We start from the raw sequence: 25,140 nt of genomic DNA on the forward strand, positions 1-25,140 counted from the left end.
TTATCACCCAACATCAGTGTTTGGACCTCAGTAATGCTCCAGAGGTTGTATGGGAGCAAATCCCTGCAACTTGTCCAACACCTGGGGAAAGCCTGACAACAGAAGAGTGGAGGCTGTAAGAGAAAAACATCGACACTGTCTATAATCACATATAGGGGTAATGCTCAGGTGTCCATATTAGCAAATGTCCTATGCATACAGCAAAGCTACATGATGCCATGGTGCCAAAATCCCCTGCTGCTCTTTTTTTATTTGTGACAACAACAAATCAAGTGCATGTGGAGAGCATTAGAATGAGAAAAAAATGAAAAGGCAAAAGCCCTCCATGGTGCAGTATGAAAAAATAATTTAAAAAAGAGGATGAAGACTTTTTATGTTTCTTTAGTGACAATAAAAACAAATCAAGGAATATGCCTTTCATGGCACAGTATAAAAAAAGGACAAGGACAATTTTTTTTGTTTTGTTCTGTGAAAAAAAAAAATCAACTGTATGTGGAGAGCATTAGAGTAAGAGGAAATGTGAAGGCAATATGAATTAAAAAAAAGATGATGAAATATGGACACACTTTTCTTTTAAGACCTCAAAAAATCTTTATATATATATATATATATATATATATATGCGTGTGTGTGTGTGTGTGTTTGTGTGTATATATATGTATATGTATATATTACATATATACACATATATACATTTATAAAAATGTATATATATATATATATATATATATATATATATATATATATATATATGTATGTGGATATTGTTATCTAAGTTGTTCATTTGTGGGGATTTCTCATTAGCTCTTGACCTTGTATGTAATAAATAAATAAAAACAAACAATTTAACATGAATAATAATAAAATTGTAGTAATAACAGTAATAGTGATTTTTATTTAAATAAATATGCTAGGTCACAAGCAATGTATTCTTTTCATGTAAAATATGGATATTCACTTCAATGACATAACAAATTACAATACATTTTGCAGTGTTGTAAATTAGTGGAGCTAATACCCTGTTGTAGGAACACACACACACACACACACACACACACAAAGCATCTAAACGCTTTTTGTATGAAAGGAGCAGATTGGTGGAGAGTCTGCCAGTCTTCTTTGGACATGGTCTTGTTTGTTTATTCTCTCCCTCTTTCTTACTCTCTCTCTCTGTTTGTTCGTGTGTGTGTGTGTGTGTGTGTGTGTCTTTCTGAGTCCAAGCGCACAAAAAATCTCCTGGCAGGGAAACGTGATTCCAACTGTTTGCCATTCTCTCTCCAGTCAAATGTCATTTTCCTGACCCCGCTGTGTCTTTTGCATTCTCTTCTAGCACAATCCTGAAGCTGACTTACAATCAGTGTCCCATTTAACGCAAACAACATTTCAAAACACCAAACATCAGACATTTTTCTTTCTTCTGCAGTGCGCGATTTTCATCCACCTGTGCCCCCGCCTGCCTGTGCGCGCATCCGCTGTACGCGCCCGCCGGTCGCGCGCGTCGCTCCTCGTGAATTCTAATAGCGTGTAGAGCCGCAGAGCTGGATGGCATCGCTGGGTGCCCGGTGCCAGACCGGAGCAGGATAATCACTACGATCCGTTAGTGTGGATATAACCTGTGTGGGAGTGCGCCATTCCTCACGTTTGGAGTTTATCGTCATCAGACCACTGATCATTATTATCAGCGCTTCATTTCTCTGAGGACATTCCGCACATCGGTACTGTCTTCTTACCAACTTGGATTGCTCTCATCTTCTTCTGTTATCTACTTTGAGTTCTCAAAACAGAATCTCGTTTCAGGACAGATTTTCTCTGGTGCGTCAAAGCTGCGCCTCTCGGAGTTTCCTGTCCCTTTTTAATGTGCACGGAATTTGTCTCCAATCCTTGTAAGTGTGTTTGGATTCCCTCTCGTTATCAACACACTTATTCCCACATTCACTGTTATATTTGCACAGAATGCTTTTAACTTTGCACAATCCGTGTGTTAGTTGTGCCCTGGGTGTGTGTGGTGGCGAGTGGAGTAACCCCACATAAAGCTCAGCACAGTTACTCAGAACATGACCGGAAGTTATGTGGCCGTGTGTACAAATTAAAAGCACAGATTAGAGAACGACTACAGCAAGAAGTAAATGTGAATGTGCATGTGCTCAGGGGGTTCATGAGGTTTATAGTGGTGTCAAATGTGACAGTACTGTAGGATGTAATCACGTGATGCTGCATTAAGTGGAAAGCCAAAAAATGGACACCTCAGATAGATCTATTATCATTTTATTAATGCGAGAATGTAAGTCTCTTTAAACCGTTTCTTATATTGAGTAAGTTTAATGCTTTCTGATTGTCTTTGCACTTTTTACTTCTCCTTTTTAATTATCATTGTTATTTTTATCATTGCCGGGGGAAAGCATACACGGCAGCACGCATGAGACATGCCAAAGCTTTAATTTGAAAGTATTCGCAGGAAAAAGTGGTTTTATTCTCTCAAACTTGACGCTGGTCCCTTGTAGTGACGGCGAGAAGTGTCGATCGGAGGCTCGCCACCTGGCGATGCGAGTTCTTGAGTTGTGAGGCGTCTCCAGGTGTTAGTCCGATCCCACCGCTGTCCCACCTCATTAACCAACGCTTTCTGTTTCTCTCTCTTTTTCCCACACAGAGATTTTACTGACACGGTCATGTGTGACTCTCCGTGGTAAAAGAACGGGACGCCCGCTCTGTGAAACGGCGCCGGATGGATGGATGGATGTGTCCGTTCTAGGGCGCACTGGAATAATACAGTGAACTGACAAGAGGATCAGCGTTCCGCTCGGCTGTTTGGTCTGGAGTTCATCCTTTTTTTCCCTCCTCTCGCCATTTCTGGAATTGTTAGTGGGAACGTGCAACATTTCTTCCTAAGGCTTTGGTCACCTGCTATGTGTCTGGTGTGGAAAATACCTGGTGGAAGGTGCACAGCGGGATTCAGTCTGAGAGAACAGGACATCTGCAACTGATAAAGCTCCGTTTCTGATTTATTTTATTTCTAATCTGTGCGTAATGTACGTGGAATGAAGACAGAGGATGGATATAATTTGGGAAATATTGATTATTCTTCAAGCCAATTTTATTGTCTGCATATCAGGTGAGTTATGGGCGTTTTGGGGCAGGTGTATCAGATCGAAATGAGTGAATTATCTGTTACTTTTCTCTTGAAATTCTGTGAGATGGCTGAGGCTGAGGGTAGGATTTGGTTTGCGAGAAAAAAATGATTAATTTACAAGAAATGCTCGCCAGGACGCACTCTGGCAGGTGAAGAGAAAATAACAAAATGTTCCCTAGTTTATGTGCCTGGCATGAAATAATCCTGTTGTTTTAGTCTTTGGTTATATATATTTCAGCGTGTGTGTGTGTAACAGTGTGGTGTGTGCGTGTTTGTGTGTGTGTGTGACTCAAGACAGTTATTGTGTAGCCTTCAGGAGTGGATGCGCAGGCTTCTGACGCACGCATGACATGGGTGGGCTTTTTCTAATGCAAACCACAATGATGAATTCTTTTTATGTTTTTCCCCCTCCACGGATATATCGCGTGCAAGCTGGACTCCCCTTTCCCCTGTCCTCTCTGTCATTGTGAAGTCTCTTGGCTCCTGAAACAATTCAGTCAGAGTTATTATCAAATAAAGCAGTTGTGCGCACCGGTGAGCGCTGTCCGGCACCCGGTGCGATGAGCGGATGCGGCGCTGTAGGTCATGCTGTGAATACGGCTCTGTGTGTGCCGTGCAGGCAGATGCGTCTGAGCCAGCGGATGGGGCAATGCGTTCCTTCACTTTACTGTGTTTCAGCGGTTACATGACTTTGCACTAGATCGATATTACACCCTGCTGCTGTTAGTGCGTTCTAACTACGTATTTATCGAAAAACTGAGTCTGCTAGTCTTGTTTTAATGAAAACAGAGTTTCACCTCTTTCAAAATCAGGATTTCACCTCTTGACACTGTCAACTGTGCAAATGTATGTTTAAAATAAAGGCAGAGATTGTGTATTATTATATTTCCCGCTTTTCACATACCGACGCGAACAAAAGAACGCCACATTTTGGATAAAAGTTGTGTCTAGTTGTTGTTTATACATTATGTATAGGCCTAATTAATGTAGAAATGAATGAAATTACACCACCTAACAGGGACGCCTTTTCGCACCCCTGCTTGCTAGGGACTCAAATCTGCAGACAGTGAGACAACTGGTGCGTAATTCACTGTATTTACGCATTACGCAGGCCAAGCTGTCCGCTGTTCTCTGTACCTCAAGGCCCTCAAGTTGGCAGCGGGGTGAAGGGGTTTATGTGGCAACCAGCCAACGTCAGTGGCCCAACCCCACCCAACAGTTTTTATTGTTTTGTTTTTTTCTTTAACAACATGTTTTAATTGGGGCCAGCCAACCAGGAACAACATTCCTGTTTTTTTGTAAGTCATAAGATTAATAGGACAAATTGGTGATGTTGCATTTATCTCTACCCAAGTGGTGAATGCACCAGTATACTTTTGAGCATACTTTACTGTAGTGATACCTTACAGCTCAGCTCTTTATATAGGCTACTGTTTCTCACTTTTCTTCCTCCTTAAACACCTTCAGAGCAAGCAATGGACATGTGTAGCCTGTGACAATGCACTGTGTAAATGGCCTTCAATATGGTGCATCATACTTACATAATCTGTTGTTTTTCTTGTTTGCTAATTTCTTAGATGTTTTCCTAAAGTTCTGTTCATTTCGTCCCGTTAGTAACATAAGGGCCGGTGCTTTTATTTTGAAAAACGTACTTCCGGTACACTAAAAAGCCGCACGGTATAACGGCAGGTGTGTCTTTCTAAAGGAGTAGGGTGTCCTACCTTTTTGTTGGAGTAGCAGGTGGCTGAAAAGAAGAAAAGGTATTTGTTTAGTTCGTTTCACATTGTGATAATAATATTGAATGACGTTATCATGTATTTTTGTTGTTTTGCTCAGTTGGAGGATGAGTGTTTTTAGGCTAGCAAGGATGCTACGTTAGCTGTATGTGACGTAGTTTCAGCTAACATTATGTTCTCGGCTTTGCTATGCTTAGTCTGAGGAAATTTGGTACTATGGAAGCTTGTGTATGGGAAAATTGACTAAATAGTTACTGCATTTTGTTTTGTACAGTGTTTAATAAACACTTTCCTGACTTTTTATCAATTAAAAGTTGCTTGACAGCCGAAAGCTTGATGACTGAAAGCTCAAGAAAGCCATCGATGCTGCATTCACGTGCTCCTCGGATGGTCTCATTTCCCGAGTTGTGAGGTCATTTCTCCGACGTTGGTGAGTTTATTGGCTTTTAAGTCATACTGTGTAAACAACATGGATGCTAAAGGAAGATGTGTTGTATTTCATTGCTCAGAGCAGTTAACATCTCAGTGAAGATTGATGTTGCCATCCAATTATGCTGGAACAGTTTGAAGCTTTATATTACCACCCCAGAACCACTAAAACCTAATACCATAGTGTGTATTACATGTGAGCAAAAAAATTGCAATACGTAAGTGAATAAAAAGTTTATTATCAGCCAGACATTAACTTTATTCCCCATGTTTCTGAGTATATGACGTCAAAGGTGGCAAGTCTGGTACAGATGTTTCTGCAGATTTTCCGAGTATGTGTCTGAATTTTTCCGGAAAATAATTTTTTTCAGGTTATTCCAGGGTTTCCCCACACACTTATTTTTATGCGGCAGCCTGACTAAAACATCTGTTGACACATTTTGATTTTGGAGCTGGACATATATATATATATATATATATATATATATATGTACAGTTTGGTTATTTATTGCTCTACACTCTCAGATTGCAGAGTGTACTCAGAGAACAGAAGGAGCAACAGAGGAACAGAATGGCAGGCACACAGAAAGTGAAACTTAACCGTTCATTGTGCCTAGTTTAAAAGTTTGCTTTCACTCACAAACAGATGCTCCTCTCATCCATCGACCTGATCTGATCAGCTTTGATCAGATGGCTGAATAATTATCAAACCTGTGACTCCAAACTCCATTAACCGCTGCAGAGGAAAAAAGGAAGAGTTCCACCTGTGCCGCATTCACAGAACTGGAAAAAACCCTAAATTTAGAGAGGGGACACAGTCTAATGTGGAAATAAATGTTTTTTTGCTTCATACGCCACTGAGCAACTTTAATATGAATGAACAGGGCCCCACCTCCAACGCTGTATCCATGTCTCTCAATACATCCATGGCTCAGGCCCCCAGGAGGGCAGCTCAGCTTTACTTACAATTCTATCCAGTTGCCTCATGGGTATTGCAGCGAAAAATTCCCTGCAGCCCAAAGAGCATTCTCCCTGTAGGCCACAATTGTAAAAGAGACATCTGTAAAACTGTTGACAGGATACCTTCAACTGCAAACATAGTCAGTTGACTCTTTCTGTTATGACTTTTAGATCCACGGAGGTTTTATATTTGTAAAACTTTGTTCAAGCCAAGAAAAGCGATTTAAAAATCTGTGATATTTTCAAAATGTCTATGAGCCGAGCAGGACCTTGAAGGCAGGGCCAGCAGGAGAAACTCTACTGTGCATTTTCAGTTGGCTATACAAAGTAAACCCAGAAGCTCTGACTTTTTTTGGTAAATGCACTAGGCGAGCAATTCCTGAATAGGCGCCAACTTGGGGTGTGATATCGAAGTATTGCTATACATCTATGGCAGAGCTGGGCGATATGGAGGGAACAAATATCACATTATTTTTGGATAAATATCTCTGCCCGTTTTTGCGTCAGTATTGCAGGGTTGACTATTGGTGCCTCTGTAAAATATTAACACAATGAGATTTTTGATTAATAATCATCAATAATGTGGATATGACTACGTGGGTAAAGGCAAATGATAGAGCAGCTACAACAGTTTGGTAAATTCAGAAAGTGACATCACTTTACAGCAATGCAGCCTGTGAAACCCGCAAAAGACAACACTTATGATATACTAATATCCAACATCTAAGACAATATCTAGTGTCATATCACGATATTGATACAAAAGTGACATATTGTTCAGCCCTGATTCTGAGAACTGCAGGTTCTAAAGTAAAGAATGAAGTACCAAGCTCAGGATCTTACTTTTTTTTCCTTCTCTTTCCTTTACTGTCAGTGGTCTGAATCATTTTAACCAGGACACTTTCATATCACCCCCCTTGGTTGCATTTTTGGCCATGGACACATACCTGCGCCTAACCAGGAGTAGCAGTACACAATAAAATGTACAAGATTCATGTGAACATGCTGCTACTCTGCATGCTCAACATTCCAAAACACTGGCATGTTTGCTAACCTTTAGGCCTGTGTGTCATTTGTACTTGTTGTATGAGTCACATTATACCGTGAAAGTCTTCCTTTTGATGATGCTCGGGATTGTCAGCGTTTTTCTTACAGATATCAGACTGGATGGAGCTCATTTATCAGCCAATTGGTATCATGTAGCTTGATGTCAGGTTAAACTACATAACTCTAACGAAATGACAATGCAGTTAAACCACTTCAAGGCAGGCTATTATCTTGCACAGTTGAGCATGGATTGGGGACATGAAAGTCCCCTCAGTGCCGAGACTGTTATCTGTGATGTAATCAAGAGGCAAAGCTTGGCGTTGCTCCAATGACAGTGAACAGGAGACTGAATGTGGGCACAGTGACAGCACCCTTAGGTGATTTTCTGAAGAGAACGAGCTACTATCATTATATTAAAGCTGGGGTTTTCAAAGCCTGACACTGTTGAAATGTCCTATTTCTGACACATCATATCAGAATCAGCTTTATTGGCCATGTATGTGAACACATACGAGGAATTTGACTTAAGGCTCTCTCAATGCAGTGTTTCCCATTAATTAACGAAACTATGGCGGTCCGCCATAGTTTAATTTGACCCGCCATAGTTTCTAAATAAAAGATTTAGGCTGCCGAAAGTATTGACTTCTCATGATATAAATAATATCTCGAACGCCGTAGCATTTTGTGCCAATGTGCTCAGGCTGTCAGATCCAGCGCTCGACAGTGCGAGCGTTTCACTCCACTAAAAATAGGTGTGTGCGAACTGTAAAAAATATTTAAGGGCACATGTGCGCATAAAAAAAATCAGCTGAAGCAGCCTATATTTTTGTCAATAAAAAAATATGATAATCTAACCGCAAATGTTGGAGGAACTCCAGCCGCCTTCCCTCTTCCCTCTTCCCCGTGTGACACGGTTATGGGTGGTTTTCCAAGCCACTGTCGGCACAATGAATCTAAGTCCCACTGTCGGCTGGGTGGAAATAAGTCAAAGGGCTCTAGTTTCCCGGCGCAGCGCAGGGTGGCGAACCCCGCGCAGAGCTAGTTTCGAGCAGCACAACCCGAGGTGCGCTCAGTTTGGTAGTTTGGCAGACCGAGGTGCGCTGAGATGGGTGTGGTGGCACAGCAGGGGGAGGTGTCGACAGATCCAGCTTGGCGCAGTGACAGTTTCGTGCCAAAAGGCTTCGCTGAAGGTGCGCTAAAAGCTCGCCAGCCGAAACCAGGTCTACTGTCAGCGCAGGGGGAGTGCAGCCGGTGTAAGCCGAAGTTTGGCTGACCGGCGGACAGTGCGCACACGTCACCAAAACCTCACAGGCAGGTTTCCAGAATATCAGGCACATTAATGATGCAATAAATAGCCACAAAACCACTATTCAATGCAACTATCTGCAATCAGCACATAAATGTATCTTTATATCGACTATCCCGTCATATCTGACGTCAGATCAAAGGGGATTGGCACCGTTTGGCACGTTTGGCACGCGTAATGGAAACCCAACCTGATTTGATTAACACAGCTGCAAACTAGTGAGTTCACATCCCTCTCAGCCAACCACACACAGCCACAGCATCAGATAGGGAGTATATATTCAGCATCTGTCATCTTAGAAAAGTCAAAAGAAAAGAAACCGAGTGAGACTGCGAGAGAGAAAGAGAGAGAGCGCGCGCGCATGAGAGAAACGCAACATTGATTTACAATTGTGGTGACCTCCTCCCAGGCTACCTTTGCATCATCAGCCCGTGGAGGTCTGCTCGCAGTTCCATATATTCGGACACTGCGAGCTTGGACCTCCCGGACCAAAACAACAGTTTCCTCCTGGGAGAAGTTTGGCCGTCTGACGCTGCTGCTCTCTACTGCCATGGCGAATTGAGTAAACTCTCATTACGCCTTCGTGCGGCACATTTAAGGGCAAGGAGAGGGGCTCATTTGATTGGTGTGATGTGTGTAAAACCCACTCCACGCCTTCTCTCCTCCCTCTTTCCAACTTGCGCAGGTAGGAGGGACGGAGGTGGGACAGACGAGTAGCTATGCCAGGCGCACAGTGTGCCAAACTTGCAAAATCCGCCTGGCCACACCCAGTTGGCGAAGCGCAGGTGCGCTGCGCCCCCGCCTTGCCCGGTCTGTGAAACTAGAGGCCAAAGTGTGGAGAAGAGGGACTGGGAAAAGCGGCGGTCCTCCGGGGAAGCCTGCTCCGTTCTCCCCGCAGTTAGGGACCGTTCGCCACAGTACTGCTGCTGGGCAGGGTGGAAATAAGTCCTGCAGAGTTACAGAGGACCTGGAGAATGTTTTAGGATAGTAATAACATTATATAAGATAATCATATTACAAAGATAATATAAGATATAAGATTTAATAACATTAAAGACAAAATTAAATTGCAGTACTTTTTCAAAACTTGATGATTTTACCTTTCTGTACATTTTGTATACAAATCCCCCCCCCCCCCCCCCCCCCCCCCGATAGGCAGTCTGCAGGGGGGCAGCAGGGTTTCTGTGATGTCCTTCACATGGGTCAACGCCAGTCTCTTGAAGGTTTCATGACCACAGACATCATGGCGACAGGCCTGTAGTCATAGGATCCTGTGATAGAGGGTTGCTTGGGGGCCCTGGGATGACGGTTAAGTGTTTGATGGCTGTTTTTCAGCTTTTCAGTGAAGCTCCTTTTTGCTACTCTGATCTCCTTTGTCAGTGTGTTTGTGTCCTGGTTGTACAGTAGTCTGTCCCCTGCTTCTGTAGGCCTCCTTTTTGGCCTGACAAAGGTGCCTGAGTTTTGCTGTAAACAAGGGTTTGCTGTAGTTGTACAGGGAGAAGGTATTCGTCGACACACAAGTACTCACAAAAAGTGAAGTAAGTTGTCACAGTGTCAGAGAGTTCATCCAGGTCTGTAGCTGCAGCCTCAAAAATACTGCTGTCAAAGCAGCAGCTTTGCCTCTTGTCCAGAGTGTTGACCACAGGCTTAGCAGATTCTGTCTGTAAGTCAGGAGAAGATGAACCAACCAGACCAAAGGTCAAGTTGATCTAGTATTTACCATTATTGATTACATTTTTTTAACAACAGAACAGAAAAATCTGAATCCCGTCTGTCATTTTGACAGATTAGAAAACTGAGGGTGATCTGCCATAACTTTAAGTAATTCACACCCCTGTCCAGTTGGTGGCATGTGCACATAAATTGCTGTTGTATAGTCATTTCTTTGATCTTATGTAGATGACCTCATTGTCTAGCTGGCTTTAGCCATCGTATTGGTAGGCTGTGTTGCTCCATACCGTTGCAAAATGTCACAGCAGCCGAGTGACTGAGGTTTCTTTGCCTGGTCTGTGTCTCCGTTCATGTTCTCTCTTCATGCCCTTCCCAACAGGGGTGAAATAGTGTTTAACAGAATGCACTGGAACGAGATTCTGCCGCTTTTTTTCTCCAAGTGAGGAAATAGAATAAAAGTCGTCATATTGACATTGCTAGTCTTTGACGAGCACAGTGAATTCAATCATTTTTTCTCAGTCTATCACCAGGTAACTGTGAACTGTCAAATATGAAAAGGCAAGAAAACATCCTCCAGTTTTATAGTTATAGTTGACTAATGTGTGTTAACTTTTCACTATAGTACCAGTGGTTGCATAGCCTTCAAAATGAGCCTGAGTGAACTGTGGGCCTGCACGCTTACGTGCATGTCATAGGTGCGCTCCAGTAATTTTACATACAGCACTACCCCCAAACGAATAACTAATAAGCTTGTTTTGTATATTAATGATTATCAATGCGATTAAATATATCTTATCATTAAAAATGAAAATTACTATGACAGGTAATAATAGATTGTAACAGAATCTTTACAGCCCTATCTGGTAAAATAATGGACAACAAAGTAGTTGAATGCAACCTCTTAACCAGACAGTGATCAGAGTCCATCATTCCCGTATATGCACACAACAGCATTTTAGCACTGCTGCTAAATGATCAGTGCCGCTGCTATATAAAATTTCCCCAAACACAATAAACTCACTATCTCTACTTTAAGCAGCCAAAGTCAGGGATAAGCAAAGATATGAATCGAACACCCCCAGACATTGCCACCAGTTAGTGGTCTGTAATTGGTCATTGGTTTTTTAGAGCACAGTTGCCGGCAACAAAGGCTCTGCTGCCAGTCCAGCTGCCGACCTATTACAACAAAGTTCAGCAAAGATGTAGAGACAATGTGGAACAGCTGAGAGGTGGGCCGTTCCTCTTTATCAAAGGGGCTGTCCTCTTTTTCTTCATGGAAAGGACCATTAAACTCTTACCTGAAAATATTAAATTCCACACTGTGCCAACTCACACTAAAAGCAAAGAGTTTGCCTTGTTACATCAGCTTGCCAAAGCAAAAATTTCCATGCTTATGGGTGGATTGGGTGGCTGTCCCATGGTAGAAATGTCAGTAGAAAATATAAGATCAAATTCATGGTTTATATATCATGACTGCAGAATTAGGCCTATGACTAGATGGTGTGGGTCTTAACCAGGCTATGTTTTCTGTATGATTTAATTAGCTAAACTTGTTCGTAATGTGGCAACAGCCAGTAGTGTTTGCTTCTTCAGTAATTAACTGATATTAGGGGCATGGATACTTTACTTTACTCATAATAACCATAACTTTTCCTGTCATTGTTGTATTGTCTTGAAACATTTCATAAAATGTAATTCGACATGTACAATTGTGTATAAATATATGTGCAAAGCCATTGTCCTGTCAGCAGATGTGCTAATTATCTTGTGGTGGTGCAATCAAAACTGCTGGAAAAATGTCCTAGGGGAAACCTTGGAGTCCCAGGACAGCACAGGGGTCAGAGTGATAGGTGTCCTTTATTGTTGTGTAGCAGTGGTCTAATGTGTTAAAGCTGGTGGGAAATTTAATGTGCTGTCTGTGTTTTGAAAATTCGTGAGCAGGGAGTCTGGATTTTTGTGGTCTGTGGATATTATCTGGTCAGCCATATAATATCACATCGATTTGAATTCTAAATCAGCATGTGAATGCTGTGCGGCTTTATTTTTGTTTTTAGTGTCTGTTTATCAGCTTTAAGCAGGATGTTTCTGCACAGTAGCAGACTGAGCGAGACTTACCTGTGAGGGCTACACAACAGGAGCCCACAGCAGAAAGTAGACTTGTAGCTTTACACAGTGGATGTCCTACTGGGAACGAGACTGACTTGCACCGACCCAAAGAGTGGGAGTGCTGCGATGGGTCAACCCCCAGGAAGCAGGTTAGAAAGCCACTGTTTCCTCCTGGTTCGCGGCGATAATGCAAAATGCTGATGATTATATCTGCTGTCCCTGTTGGGTAGTTAGCTCCCATGCTAAAAACAGGCTGCGTTATGCCATTTAGTTGGATTTAGGTTGTGACCAAAATTCAGTGTCAGGACATCTAATGCCAACATGGGTTAATGTACTGATGGCAGATGACAATAATATTTTGTTGGTACAAGTTGTGTTGTTAAGTAACCAAAATCCAATGTCTTCTGAAAGTCTCATGCCAGTGTCATCTTGAGGTAGAATACCAACATATAGTCGTAAGGTATGGAGAACAAAACCCTGCAACGTCTGCAAAACATGGTAATGTTAATATCCACACAATGTGAAATTCTAACATTGTTAGACATTGAAACAATTAGCAACCCAATTTTCATTCTAACCAGCATTCAATGTCTGTCAGATGTAAGAGTTCAACGTCTTTCTGACGTCATTTTATTTATTCAAATTGAAGATTTTGTTAGACACATTTGGTACAGCCCTGTACACTTTGAAGTTTATATTGCTAACGTTTTAGCAAACATTTACTTATTTACACATGCAGCAGACACACAGCAACATTATCATTCGTTTTGAGCTGTATTTGTGGCCCCCTGATGAACGTAAGTCCAATATTCAGTCTTCTTTTAAGTCTGTTTTGGTCTCCACCAACTCCTGAGAACAGTATCTGTCGCTTCAGCTGCTAAATGTTCACTGTGTTCACCTACTAGTCTCTAACTGTGTCTATCTGCTGTGTGCTGCTGAGCAGGTAGTGTACAGTGAGTTTATCAGAGCCTATTCACTGAATACAGCTGCCTGCTGTGGCTGGAAGCTGTGTTGATGAAAACTGTGTGACTGAACCAGAACAGTGAAGTTGCAGGCCTTAAAACCAAAACAATGGGCTTCAGAGTCAGGTCATAATTCTCCGATTTCTTCATTACAAGCAACATTTTTAACATACATGGTCATTGGATCCATTGCTGATATAAAAGTTTTGAGTACAGCAGCTTTAATGAGCTACCAGGACTTGAATTAACAATGAGAGGAAATGCAACGCTCTGGTATCAGACTGCTTTGTAGTGCTCCAGTGTTGTGGCAACAAGAAAGCTTGCCTCTTTTGATCTGGAACTATTTCTTCTGTAGTTTGTGGTTTCAATGAACAGTGCTCAGAGTGAGGTCTGTTGATTACCCAGAGTAATCAGGTCATCTGGACAGAAATGCTGCTGTGGAGTTTTTTTTTTAAATGTAATTTAATGCTTTCAGCACAACAAGCTAAAGTTGCCTCCATTGTATTGTGTTGGAGGCAGAAATGTGTCCAGTCATAAGGCCTGAGGTCAGAGGCCAGGTGGTCTGGGGATTTTTCACCACTACCATTTCCTGTAACATTTTGACCATTTGGCCTGGCTGTAAATTAAAAACCTCTAGCATGGTGGCCCCACTGGAACGATGTTAATGTCGGGTCAATCTCATCTAGAGTCTCAACTCTGAAGCCTTGTCGTCGATGTTGATTTGTCAACATTTATTTCCTTCTCACTTAGTTTAGTCAAAAATGAGTAGAGCAAAGATTGTGGTTGCAACGTCTCGTTTTCCTACATTCGTTCATCATTAATTTGAATGAATGATGGTTCCTTTGTTTACAGGAGGCACTCAAGTTTTTTAAATTTTTTTGATAATCCTTGTAAAAAAAATCCTTGTTTTTACAATGCAGCCATGATGACAAAAAGGAAAGCAATCGTCTTGACTGTGGTGTCATTTCATTAACGATGGCTAATTATAAAACATGTTTTCATGCTTTGATGTTACACAGGCTACATATAGAACGTTTGAAGCTGAACCTCCTCCTCAGCCTCTGTATTAATCCATAATGTCTGTTTCACCCGTGTCATATTCAATCAGGACTATAGGTTTAACACTGCTTTTTCTTTCACATGATCTTAAAATACAATCTAATAATAGCCATGATGGAGGAAGCCCCATATCTAATGCATGCTGATGCTCCGCCTTATATCTGCCTACATGGTATTCCACAGAGGCAGGATGTATATGGATGATAAATATATAACAGTGTTATGGATGTAAAGCAGGGCCAGATTAACCCATTTGTAGCTCTTTCCCACCAATGTGGAACGGGTTCTGTTTCAGTTCGTGCACCTAATTTTGAACTGTTCAGTGCATTTCAACCAAAAATAAATTTGTTCAGAAGCCAAAAAAGTGGTTCCCAGCAGGAAACAAAAAATAGCAGGTTTTCCTTGACCTGCATTGCCAACTGTGAGGACATCAGTGGGTGTGTCATATTCTACAGATTGGAAAGAGAGGATGGAATCTTGCACGTTATAGTCTTCACCATTTTCTCATCATTAATAGTTTGTCCATGCTTGTTTTTTTTGTATAAAAACAAATATTTATAACTAAAAACAGCTCACAGGTAATCAATGCAATTTGCCATCTTGCTACTACGGTTTTCTTTTATTGTGCATTATGCAGTGCCCACTGTTGATGACACATCCTTGATTACAATGGTTCTCAAAGCTGGTGGAAACCCAAGCTGGTTTGCTGGATAGTAGGGATGCACCGAATATTCGGTAACCGAATATATTCGGCCGAATATTGCAAAAAAACACACATTCGGTATTCGGTGGAATAAGTTAAAAGCAAGGCCGAATAATAGCGGCGTTTTGATAACGCAATCAAACAGCATGCCGTGACGGGCGAAATAAAATGTCGGTAGTGTGGCGATCTGTCCGTCATGGCACTCGCATTTGCGACTAAAAATAGTTTTGAGCGAGCAAAATAGGCTTAAATCATTCAGCACGCTGTGCGAGCAGCCTACAGATTTCAACCAGCAGCAGAAATGAAAGGCGAATCCCACAGATTGTGGGTTGAACGGGGGTCACAGACACAGACAGTAATGTTAATGTATTCCTGTCAAATACGGTGGCCATTGGCTTACCGGGGGATGGAGAAGTCGGTTCCAATAATATCCTCTTCTTGGTGTCATGACTGCCCAGAAGTACCTGAACAGCCAAGCCAGCCGAACACAGGTATGTGACGTGTCAGAGGAGAAACGAGCCTTTCACATTTCTCTCTTTCTGGCAGTAACGGTCCACAAACCTCACCGCACTTTAGGGACTGTTCTTTACTTGTCAGGGGAGGTGGGTGGCTGGTTGATTTTTATTTCATTTATTTATTTTATTTTGTTCCCCCCTATGTTAATCACTTATTGATGCTGTTTTTGAAGTATGAATAAGTCAGTAAGTAATTTATTCCATTGAAATATCATTGATGTAGCCTATAATAGAAAAGTGATTTATCTTTTCATAAATGACAAAAGGCACATCTGCCTCATTTTCGCTGTGGTATCGTGATACTACTCAGAACCATGATATTTTCATTGGTATCATACAGTGGGATCCAATTTTGGTACCGTGACAACACTAATCTGGAGGGGGTTCACCTGCAAAAACTAATGAAAAACTAAACAGTGATATTCGGTGTTTGGTACTTGGTATTTGGCCAAGCGTTTAATAATATTCGGCTTCGGCTTCGGCCACAAATTTTCATTTCGGTGCATCCCTACTGGATAGCACTAAAGTTTAAAAAATCCTGACCAGAACTGGTCCAAATACCAGAGTTAATTTGGTGGAAGCGGGGTATACAAGGCCCCTACTATCCTCCCTTTTTCCCTGCTTTACTTACTTACCCTGGTTTACGTTAATGTACAACGGAGGAATATGGACTTGGATGTATTCAGTCGATGTGTAAGATAATGTAAAAAACCTGCTCTGTATTACCTCTCAACGCTAGTGTCACATGGCAAAAATGCATGCAGACTTAAAGGGACAGTTCACCCCAAAATCTAAAATGCATAGTTTTACTCTTACCTGTAGTACTACTCTCTGCCCGGAGCTGCAGAATGTCAGCGATATTGGCTGTAAAGATGTATGCCTTCTCTCCAATATAAAAAAGACTACATGGCATTCGGCTTGTGGTGCTCAAAGTGCCAAAAAAATACATCTGAAAAACTTAACAGCAATGTCCCTGTCCAGAAGTCATGACCCGGGTACTCAAGATAATCCACAGACCTTGTTGGGAGCAGTTTCACGTAGGAACTGTATTCTTTCTACGGAACCACACCTACCGTATCACTGTGCAAAAGGAAGTATGCATCTACTAATGGACGAGAGGCTCGCCCTTGTGACAGCGTGAGATGAAAACATTAATGGTGTTCTCCTCAGCTGAGCTGTAATGTTAGCTAGCTCAGTGGTGCTAGGTGAGCTAGCAGTAGATGCACGCTTTCCTCTACGCAGTGTTATGATTGGTGGGTGCAGTTCAAATGAAATAAAATAGTTCCTACATGAAATTGCACAAGTGTGCATCTACGGGTAGCTCACCTAGCACCACTGGATTCGCTAACGTTACAATTCAACCAAGGAGGATGCTATTAATGTTTACATTAATAGATAACAGATAACAAAAAATAGATAACAATAGATTGTGCTGTCTAAAGTATGTATCTCTTGTCCATGAGTAGATACACACTTCCTTCTGTGTTGAGTTTTTCAAATTTATTTTTTGGTGCTTTAAGCACCACAAGCCAAGTGCCATTTAGTTTCATTATATTAGAGAGAAGGCAGATATCTCTACAGTTGATATCTCGAACACTCTGCAACTCACACCAAAGAGTCCAGGCTGATGAATAGCATTACAGCTAAAAAACATGTAGGAAATACATGGATTTTAGATTTTGTGGTGAACTGTCCCCTTAAGCTGACTGTGATAAATTACTGTGCATACCTCAAGCAAGTTTGAAGAGTCTCCTTTTTATTTTTTATATACTGTAGAATACAAATGAATAACAAGCAATGGCTGTCGGCATAATAGAAAATATATGTTAACATTTCTAATACACAGCAGCATTAGTTGTGATTCAAAGTAGGCATGATTTAAGGTAAATGGGCTAAAACATGCATATTCACTGGGACGGTCCTTTACGGCTCATAGTAATTAACTGACTGACTCAAATTATGTTTTTTGTTTGTCAAAGAATTAGGGAAAATAACAAGCATTATTTATTGATGGTGATTTAGTCTTAGTTCCAGCTTCCTGATAATTAGAGTCTCAGTTCCTCTGGTTTGTACTTTGGGGAGATAGCCCATATCTTTAATGCCCACAGGTATTGACTTAACTGTCGACTATTCTAAAACTGATCAGGCTGCCTTTAGGCTAGATTTTTGCCCTAATGACCAAATCAGAGATCAGAAATTCAGACCAACCAGAAACACAGAACACTCTGGCTGTTTCAGGTATTCTACAGAAAAAAAAAGAGTATTGATTTTTGGTGGACTCCAGTTGTGGCGAAATCTATAAAGAGTTGTTGTGTGTGTGCTTTTACACAGTTTATTTCTTTTCTGGCAAAAGGCCAGAGCAGGAATATGTTGTAGTGCTGTAAGCACACATTCAGAGTTTTTTTTTTTTATAGCTCTCCTCTATTATGGTATCTTTTCTGCCGCATTTGTATGCTTCCTCTGCCCGGAAGTGCTCAGAAAGCCAGTTCTAAACAGGATTTGACATTATGTGCCAGGTAAACAGTTTAGTTTGCTGTTGTCCATCTGTTCAGACACAGAAATGTCTTTTTTCACTCCTCGGCTTTGCCTTCACATGTTCTCGGCAGAAATCCTTCTATCCCCACACTGTGACAGATTGGTATAAAAAGACTGATTCTCTTTTTTCATCCTTGTTTTATTTAATGTGCCTCTAAGAGCAAGTGGAAAAATACAGAAGGGGGGCAAGATAATTAACTTTTTTTTTTTCTTCCCCTACATAAACTACCTTGTTTGAAATTTTTAACTTCTTTGGAAAGCAGATTGAATCTTTAAACACACTGTTTGGGCATGTTTGTGCAGTGTTCACACACTCAACATGGTAAGACTTGACATATTTAAAGATTTTAAAATACAGCTGCAACAATTAGTCACTTAATCACCTGACGGAAAATTATCTGGCAACTATTTTGATAATCCATTAGTTGTTTAAGTCATTTAAGCAAAAATGCCAAAGATTCTGTGGTTGCAGCTTTGGCTCCAATCTGAGGATTTTCCGTTTTTATCTGTTTTAGATCATCATAAACTGAGTATCTTTGGGTTTTGGACCATTACTTTGACCAAAACAAATATTTTATTACTTATGTAAATACTTGATTATTTGGCAGAATGGTCTGCACATTACTTAATAAAGAAAACAATTGTAAGTTTTGCAGCCAAATTTTAAAGTAGTCCCTGACTAATATATAACTGGCATTCATGACATGTAGAATTCGACCACACAACATACAGTTTACATCGAGTAGACAATGCTTCAAACACAGATGTTGCTGCAACTGCAAATTGACTGGTTTATGGAGGCATACAAGCGCAAGGCCGTAAATCAAGTTGTCATCTGATACTGAATGTGACGGTTCTCTGTAAAATTGAGCTTTGGTGCAAGTCAGTTCATGTCTCAAAACTGACGACTTGAGACTTGTAAAACAAATGGTGTACTTACTAGCTTTCAGAGCTTTTAACTGCATCTCATACAGTGCATTCCAATAATACTACCTACCATTTAGTTTGCCAGAACAAGATTTACTATGCTATAATACATACTATGTGTAATGCAGTATGAGCTCTGCCTGCACTGCATTCATTGACCCACCAATCACCCCAGGAAAGTTAGCATACCCCTCAACCCGTCAGCTGCTGCCACACATAGATTGTAATTCTGTGGGAAACACTACAGTGCCCTTAAAGTGATACCTATGGGATACTTCATTAGATAACCATAATGTGAATGAAGTGGTGTGTACTGTAGCCACACATTTTAGCAGCATCTTAGCACGCTGAGCTACCAACTCTGTCAAATACACCACGCTTGACTTCACCACTCCATAGTAGGGATGGGTGATATGGCCCTAAAATATTATCACGATATTTCAGAGTAGTTTTGCGGTAACTATGTTCTTGACGGTAAAAAAAATGTGGGATCTATGTATATAAATCAACAGCCAATTTCCTTCTCTTTTAGCAACATCCTAAATGATTGAGTTTTTTTTTTTTTCCACTTGGACCTTTATGTTCTGACATTTCTCCTCCAGTCATCATACTGTATCCTGTGACAGGCTGTTATGCTACAATAACTATCACACATTCACGTATATGTAGTCTTTTGTCAAGCTGCGAGCAGCACGTAGGTTTACATTACTAAAGGTTTAATCACTTGATGACACTGACTCCAGTGTGCGCACAGCGGGAGAGGAGAGGCAGAGATGCTGTGCTGCTGTCGGAGTCACTGACTGAGTTCCCTCTGAGCGGTAAGTCGCTAAAAGAGTCTGAGAAGTCCGGGGCTGTTCATAAAACACTCAGGACGCTCTTTTTGGAACCACTGCGGAGTCTGTGATAATTTTGCTTTCAGCCATGCTTGTTGTTGCTGTGGTTAACAATATGATACAAGATGACATGCACACCCCTACCCCACAGACTGTAGAGGTTGTTGTAGCTGCTGCTGCGGGAGTATACGTGAGTGTATGCCCGATTGCACACACGCAGTGACAAAGCTAACAGTTAGCATCACACTGGTGTTAGCTGAGCTAAGCCCTTTCTTTGTTGGCATGAGTTTGGTGGGATTGTTTAACAGCTCAGTGTTGGGCATTAGCCGCTGCTGCTGTGTTAGCTTGTGCTAACCAGGCAGGTTGAACTGACTGTCTTCTGGGAGAAGAACGGCTTCCGAGATGGCAGCAATGGAAGAATTTGCTGATCTGCTATTGCTTGACTGGAGATACTTTGGTACTACCTGGTACTGGGTTATTTTGGCCTGTACTTAAAGGTATCAAGCCAGCCCTAATGTCCCAAGTGTATACTCAATACAACAGTACATACTAAGGCCAGCTGCAGTATGTACTGAAAGTGAAAACAAATACAGTAGTATGCCATTTAGAGTGCAGTGATAGTTTTCATTTAGCAAATGACCTTGAACTTTGGTCACTTGATAACAGGTGATTGTATGTGAGGGTAGTTGCTAACCCTATGTCTCTGTTCAAAGATTCTCCATGGCACTGGATGTTGTGTTCATGTTGTGCTAGGTGGTCCCTGTGCCTCTTTTTAGGCTGTCACATGTGATGTCATACACCTCTTTAGTCCTCCTCTGTCTTTAATGTGTACCAGCACAAATCTTGAGGTGTTGAACAGATTGTGAAGCTCAAAGGGAGTCCTGGCCTCTGAAAAGTCAGACTTTTCTGTCATCTGAAAGTGAATGTGGTGGTACTCTGCATAACAGCAGCAAAACATATCAATAAACTGAGGTTCCAAATAGTCATACTTCTTCTTCCTTTGCCCACTGACCCCAAAGTGCAGAATCTATGAAGTAAACTGAATAAAGGGTTTCATTTTTAATGAAGACTGAATGAAGACTTACTAGTAAATATATAAAAGTTATGACAGCAGTAAAAATGACTTGATGTTGTCCCTAGAGGAAAAGTTGCTCTATACATTCTTCTTAAATAATGACTATGTGCCTAATGCTAATTTATCTTGCAGCTCTGAAACACAATGCAGTTCTCCCTGCATCGTTTCAGTTTTCTTGTTCTTTTGCTGAGCATAAACAGGAATTTATCCTTTGTTCGTATACCTTGAGAATTCACCCTGGCATGCTAAACAGACTTTTGTGTTGTCAGCTATAGCGCTACAGCAGAAGTGCTGTGCAGAAGGAAGCACAGCATTTTTTAGTTCAGTTGGGTGTCTGTCTGTCTCCTGTGCAAATTTGACAACCTTTTTAGGAGCCAGGATTCAATACAAGAGGAGAAGAGCGTTTTCAGTTGTTAAACTCATCCTCTTTCTCCTCCTTCTTTTAACCAATCTGTGCTCTTCCTGTCTGCCCTCTGGGGTCCATGCTAAAATGGAATTTCAGCTTGCAGAACATGTTGGATGGGGGTGTTCAAAGTTTAAAAAATTCAATATTGAGTTCTTGTGCAGGGGAAGCATTGAGATTGCAATGGCAGTAATGAAGTCCCCACCTAATGCATTACTTGAAATTTTCAAAACAAGCTGTGCAAGCCAAGTATTGGCTTCAAGGCAAAGTAATATCAACACCTGATTGCTGCCAGGGACAGAGGCACATTAACGGCTCTGCTTCCCCTGCTGAACCTCATTTTGTGAGCAACTGTGACCACCGCAGATAATCACACGTTACCTTCAGAGAAAAACGTGCCCTCAGGAAAGCTTAGAAATTTAAATGGGATGATGAAATCACAGGGTAGGGGCCTTTGGTGTATTCGTGACAATAACACGTGTCTCCACCAGCCGGCCATATGCCACCGGGCAAACATCCGTGTTACTAAGGACGCCCGCAATCGCTCCCTGCTCAGCTCTGAGTGGATGCATCTCATGTTGCAAACCCCAGTGGCACATGGCGCCTGAAGTGTGTTTCTGCTTGAATCTCTGCCCACCCACTTCTGCATGGCCGTCTGGTCAGTATCAGATGTATGTGTGTGTGTGTGTGTGTGCTGCCCTTTTGCTACACTGGTGAGCACCAACACTATGAGTTGTGTAAGTCATTTTGATTGGTTCTTACTCTACAACAGTGGAGATAAAGAGGTTATTTAACTGAATCTGAATCCAATCTGGAATTTGTTCATCAAATCTGAATACTTACAAATCCCTTCTTGAATCTACCTGGCTTCTGCTTTCAGCACTTGTAAGTAGCCAAAGTTATAAATAACTCAGCTGCAGCTTCTCTTTGAAGCTTCTTTTTATGCTAAATTTTGAGTTTTAGCCTAATTAATGTTCACAACCTGAAAGTGAAATGAACAGCATCAAATATGATATGTTGATTAAATATGTATCTGACACATTGAAATAACAAGTTCAGGCTACCAGCCCAGTTGGCAAAATAAAATGTTGGCATTGTACATTTCTGCACACCATAAATATATTACACTGGTACATTACATGCTAATGTATGACATAGCTCAGATTACACGTATATCAGCTGAGTCTCCTATCAGGAGTATAAGGAGATGGTGGATGCCATGACACTTAGGCGATACAGCTGCCAAGCAGCAGACAGCAGCAGAGCACTGTTTAACACCAACCAAAATGGGGTTCTTTTAAACGAGAGGTTGGGACATTTCCAGCTGTGTTTGTAGCAACAAAAGCGGGTATTTTTAAACATGTTGGGACATTTCCAGCTATATTTGTTGGAACCAAACATGGTGTTTTTAATGAGATTTCAGGACATTTCCAGCTGTGTTTGAAGCAACAAAAACAACTATCTTTTAACAATAGTACTGGACATTTTCAGCCGTGTTCACGACCTGAGACGGTAATTTATGCATTTATGTGCCTTAACCTAACATGTTAACCACAGTATTGTCGCAACATAACATGAATAATTTAAAAGTAAAGAATCATTAAGTCTCAACATAATTGCCATTATGAAACATACAAACGTGACATATCTGTGGTTTGCATTAATATACAGTGCCAACATTTATTCTGGCTTGAGGTTACTCACTTCTACACAGTGTTTTTCAGGACCTACTGCAGTTTTCGAACTTTTAAGCTGATTAGCTTAAAGCCTTTGGAAACACAGCTTGAAATAGTAAAAATGCAGATATTATATCAAAGTCGAGTGTCTCATTAATCATCCACAAAAGTCTGAGTGAAAATAACCATTCATAACTATTAGAAAACCTGGTTTAAAAACAGCTCATTTTGCTGTTTAGACCACTTGCCAGGACAGAATGGGCGTGGCAGATAACGCTCTGATTGACAGCTCCCTCGTTTTGATTGACATCTCCCTGGCTCAGCAATGGCTGCCACAAATTTAATCCAGCCGTACATGTTTGAGCCCTCTGATGATTCAGAGGACGAAGCAGAAGCCCTGCCAGCTGAAAATGATTCCTTTCAGGTGGTCACTGAATGGTAAGTTTCAAAATGTTTTGTGATTCATATTAATGTTACTTCGTAGGATAGTTAGCATAACTTTCACATGCAATGTTACGGCCAGGCTCCACCGGCTGCAAACGTACAGCGTAGCGTTGCGGCGTATTCATTTGGGCTGCGTACGGAAGCGACACGTAACGTTAGAGAAGCCAGCGGGGTTGTTTACCGTTTGCTGAGCCGAGAGGCTGCATGTAGGCTGCATGAAGGCTGCATGAAATGTTAAAGCATTTTCCACCTAAGTTATTACATATATTTGAGTTATCTACAAGTTTACTATACTGTTTGTGATCTCGCTTTCAAATGTCTGCCACGGACACAGTGTCACGGATAAACAATAGAAGAGCCGTGTAAAATAGAGAGTTGTCGCGCCGCTCCCGTTGTCGGTGGAGCCGCTGTAATTGATTAACAGGGGGGCGAGCTGCTACGGAACTCGTGCTGCAGACGTTCCCCCATGGAGCCCGGCCGTTAACGTTAGCTGAGATGAATGACAACGGGAGGCTAGCGCTTAGCCTTTCTTCACTGAGATACGTTTTCATTGAAAACATAAATCTGCTCCGTTTTTCTGATAATACCCTTTTTCATTCAAACCCATCAAGTCTTAATAGATTAAATATGTATTAACTCTGACACACACACACTGACCCTCAAAGCGGGAGAGACCGGTGCCGGCCGGCCATCTCTCTGGCATTGTGTAGAAGTATTTGCCCGCCTCGGATAATGTTCCCCTCTGGCTAAAATTGTGTTGTTTCCCGCAGCATCACCTCCGCGATTGGGGATATGTTTATGCGTAGCAAAGCTAACTGCTTGGGGTTGGGGTTAGGGGTGATGAAGGGTGCACATTACGTCCCCTCCCCGCGAGCCGGCACCGGCACCGGGCCCGGGGGGCAAGCCCGGCCGCTCACAAGCCGCCTCTTCCTGCAGCACCACGAGCTGCAAAGGCTCGGATTGTTCGGGCTCTGGAGCCGGTCAACCTGATTCGAGTGCTGCTGGGAGCCCGCCGGAGGCAGAGCCTCCGCTGGGTCGCAGCCAAGCGGTTCAGCCAGTTTACGATCTGTATTTTCTAAACATCAGACTAGAAAGACGGGTTGGTTCAGACTCAAAGAGGCAGATTTAGCTGGAGCAGAAAGGTTTTGTTGCGCTGCCACTAGGGGGCGGGATGAGACAACTGACTGATGATTTATGATTGGTTTGGAATTTATTGTGTAATTAATCTCAGCGATAACCACGGCCAAATCAAACCCAATTTCAAGAATGTACAAAAACTTAAAAGGCAGATATTTCGAATTTGGATGGAAACTGATTTCTAATTGTTTTACATGTTTAATATTATGTACATAAGACCCTAAATTACATAGTTAGAAGGCTATTGTGGATTTGGGTTTCCAGAGGCTTTAAAATATTGATAGATCATGAATACAGTTTTAACTGGGGCGCTGTTAATCACTGAATACTTAAATCAACATGCCACGTTAGCCTGATCATTCCACTAAAGACTCCCCACCTTGTTGGTCTTGCAGCCGTCTTTATGCTTGTCAGGATGTGTCATTAACCCATTTCCCAGCATCGGTGTTTGTCAACTCTGCAGAGAGCCTCAGTTTGATCATATTCGCA

At 41.7% G+C, this 25,140-nt stretch overlaps 1 protein-coding gene across 1 annotated transcript in view; it reads left to right on the forward strand.

Annotated features, from left to right (window-relative positions):
- Nucleotides 1–1,484: 1,484 nt before the first annotated feature.
- The window catches only part of ca10a (carbonic anhydrase Xa), a 379,419-nt gene continuing 355,763 nt past the window's right edge, over nt 1,485–25,140 (forward strand). The window contains exons 1-3 of the mRNA XM_033611814.2: nt 1,485–1,715; nt 1,798–1,883; nt 2,648–3,109. Of these exons, the coding sequence (XP_033467705.1) occupies nt 3,049–3,109 (61 nt within the window). The 5' untranslated portion in view covers nt 1,485–1,715; nt 1,798–1,883; nt 2,648–3,048. The remainder of the gene's footprint in view (nt 1,716–1,797; nt 1,884–2,647; nt 3,110–25,140) is intronic.

This window comes from Epinephelus lanceolatus, chromosome 21 (genome assembly GCF_041903045.1).
Source record: "Epinephelus lanceolatus isolate andai-2023 chromosome 21, ASM4190304v1, whole genome shotgun sequence".
Taxonomy (NCBI): Eukaryota; Metazoa; Chordata; class Actinopteri; order Perciformes; family Serranidae; genus Epinephelus; species Epinephelus lanceolatus.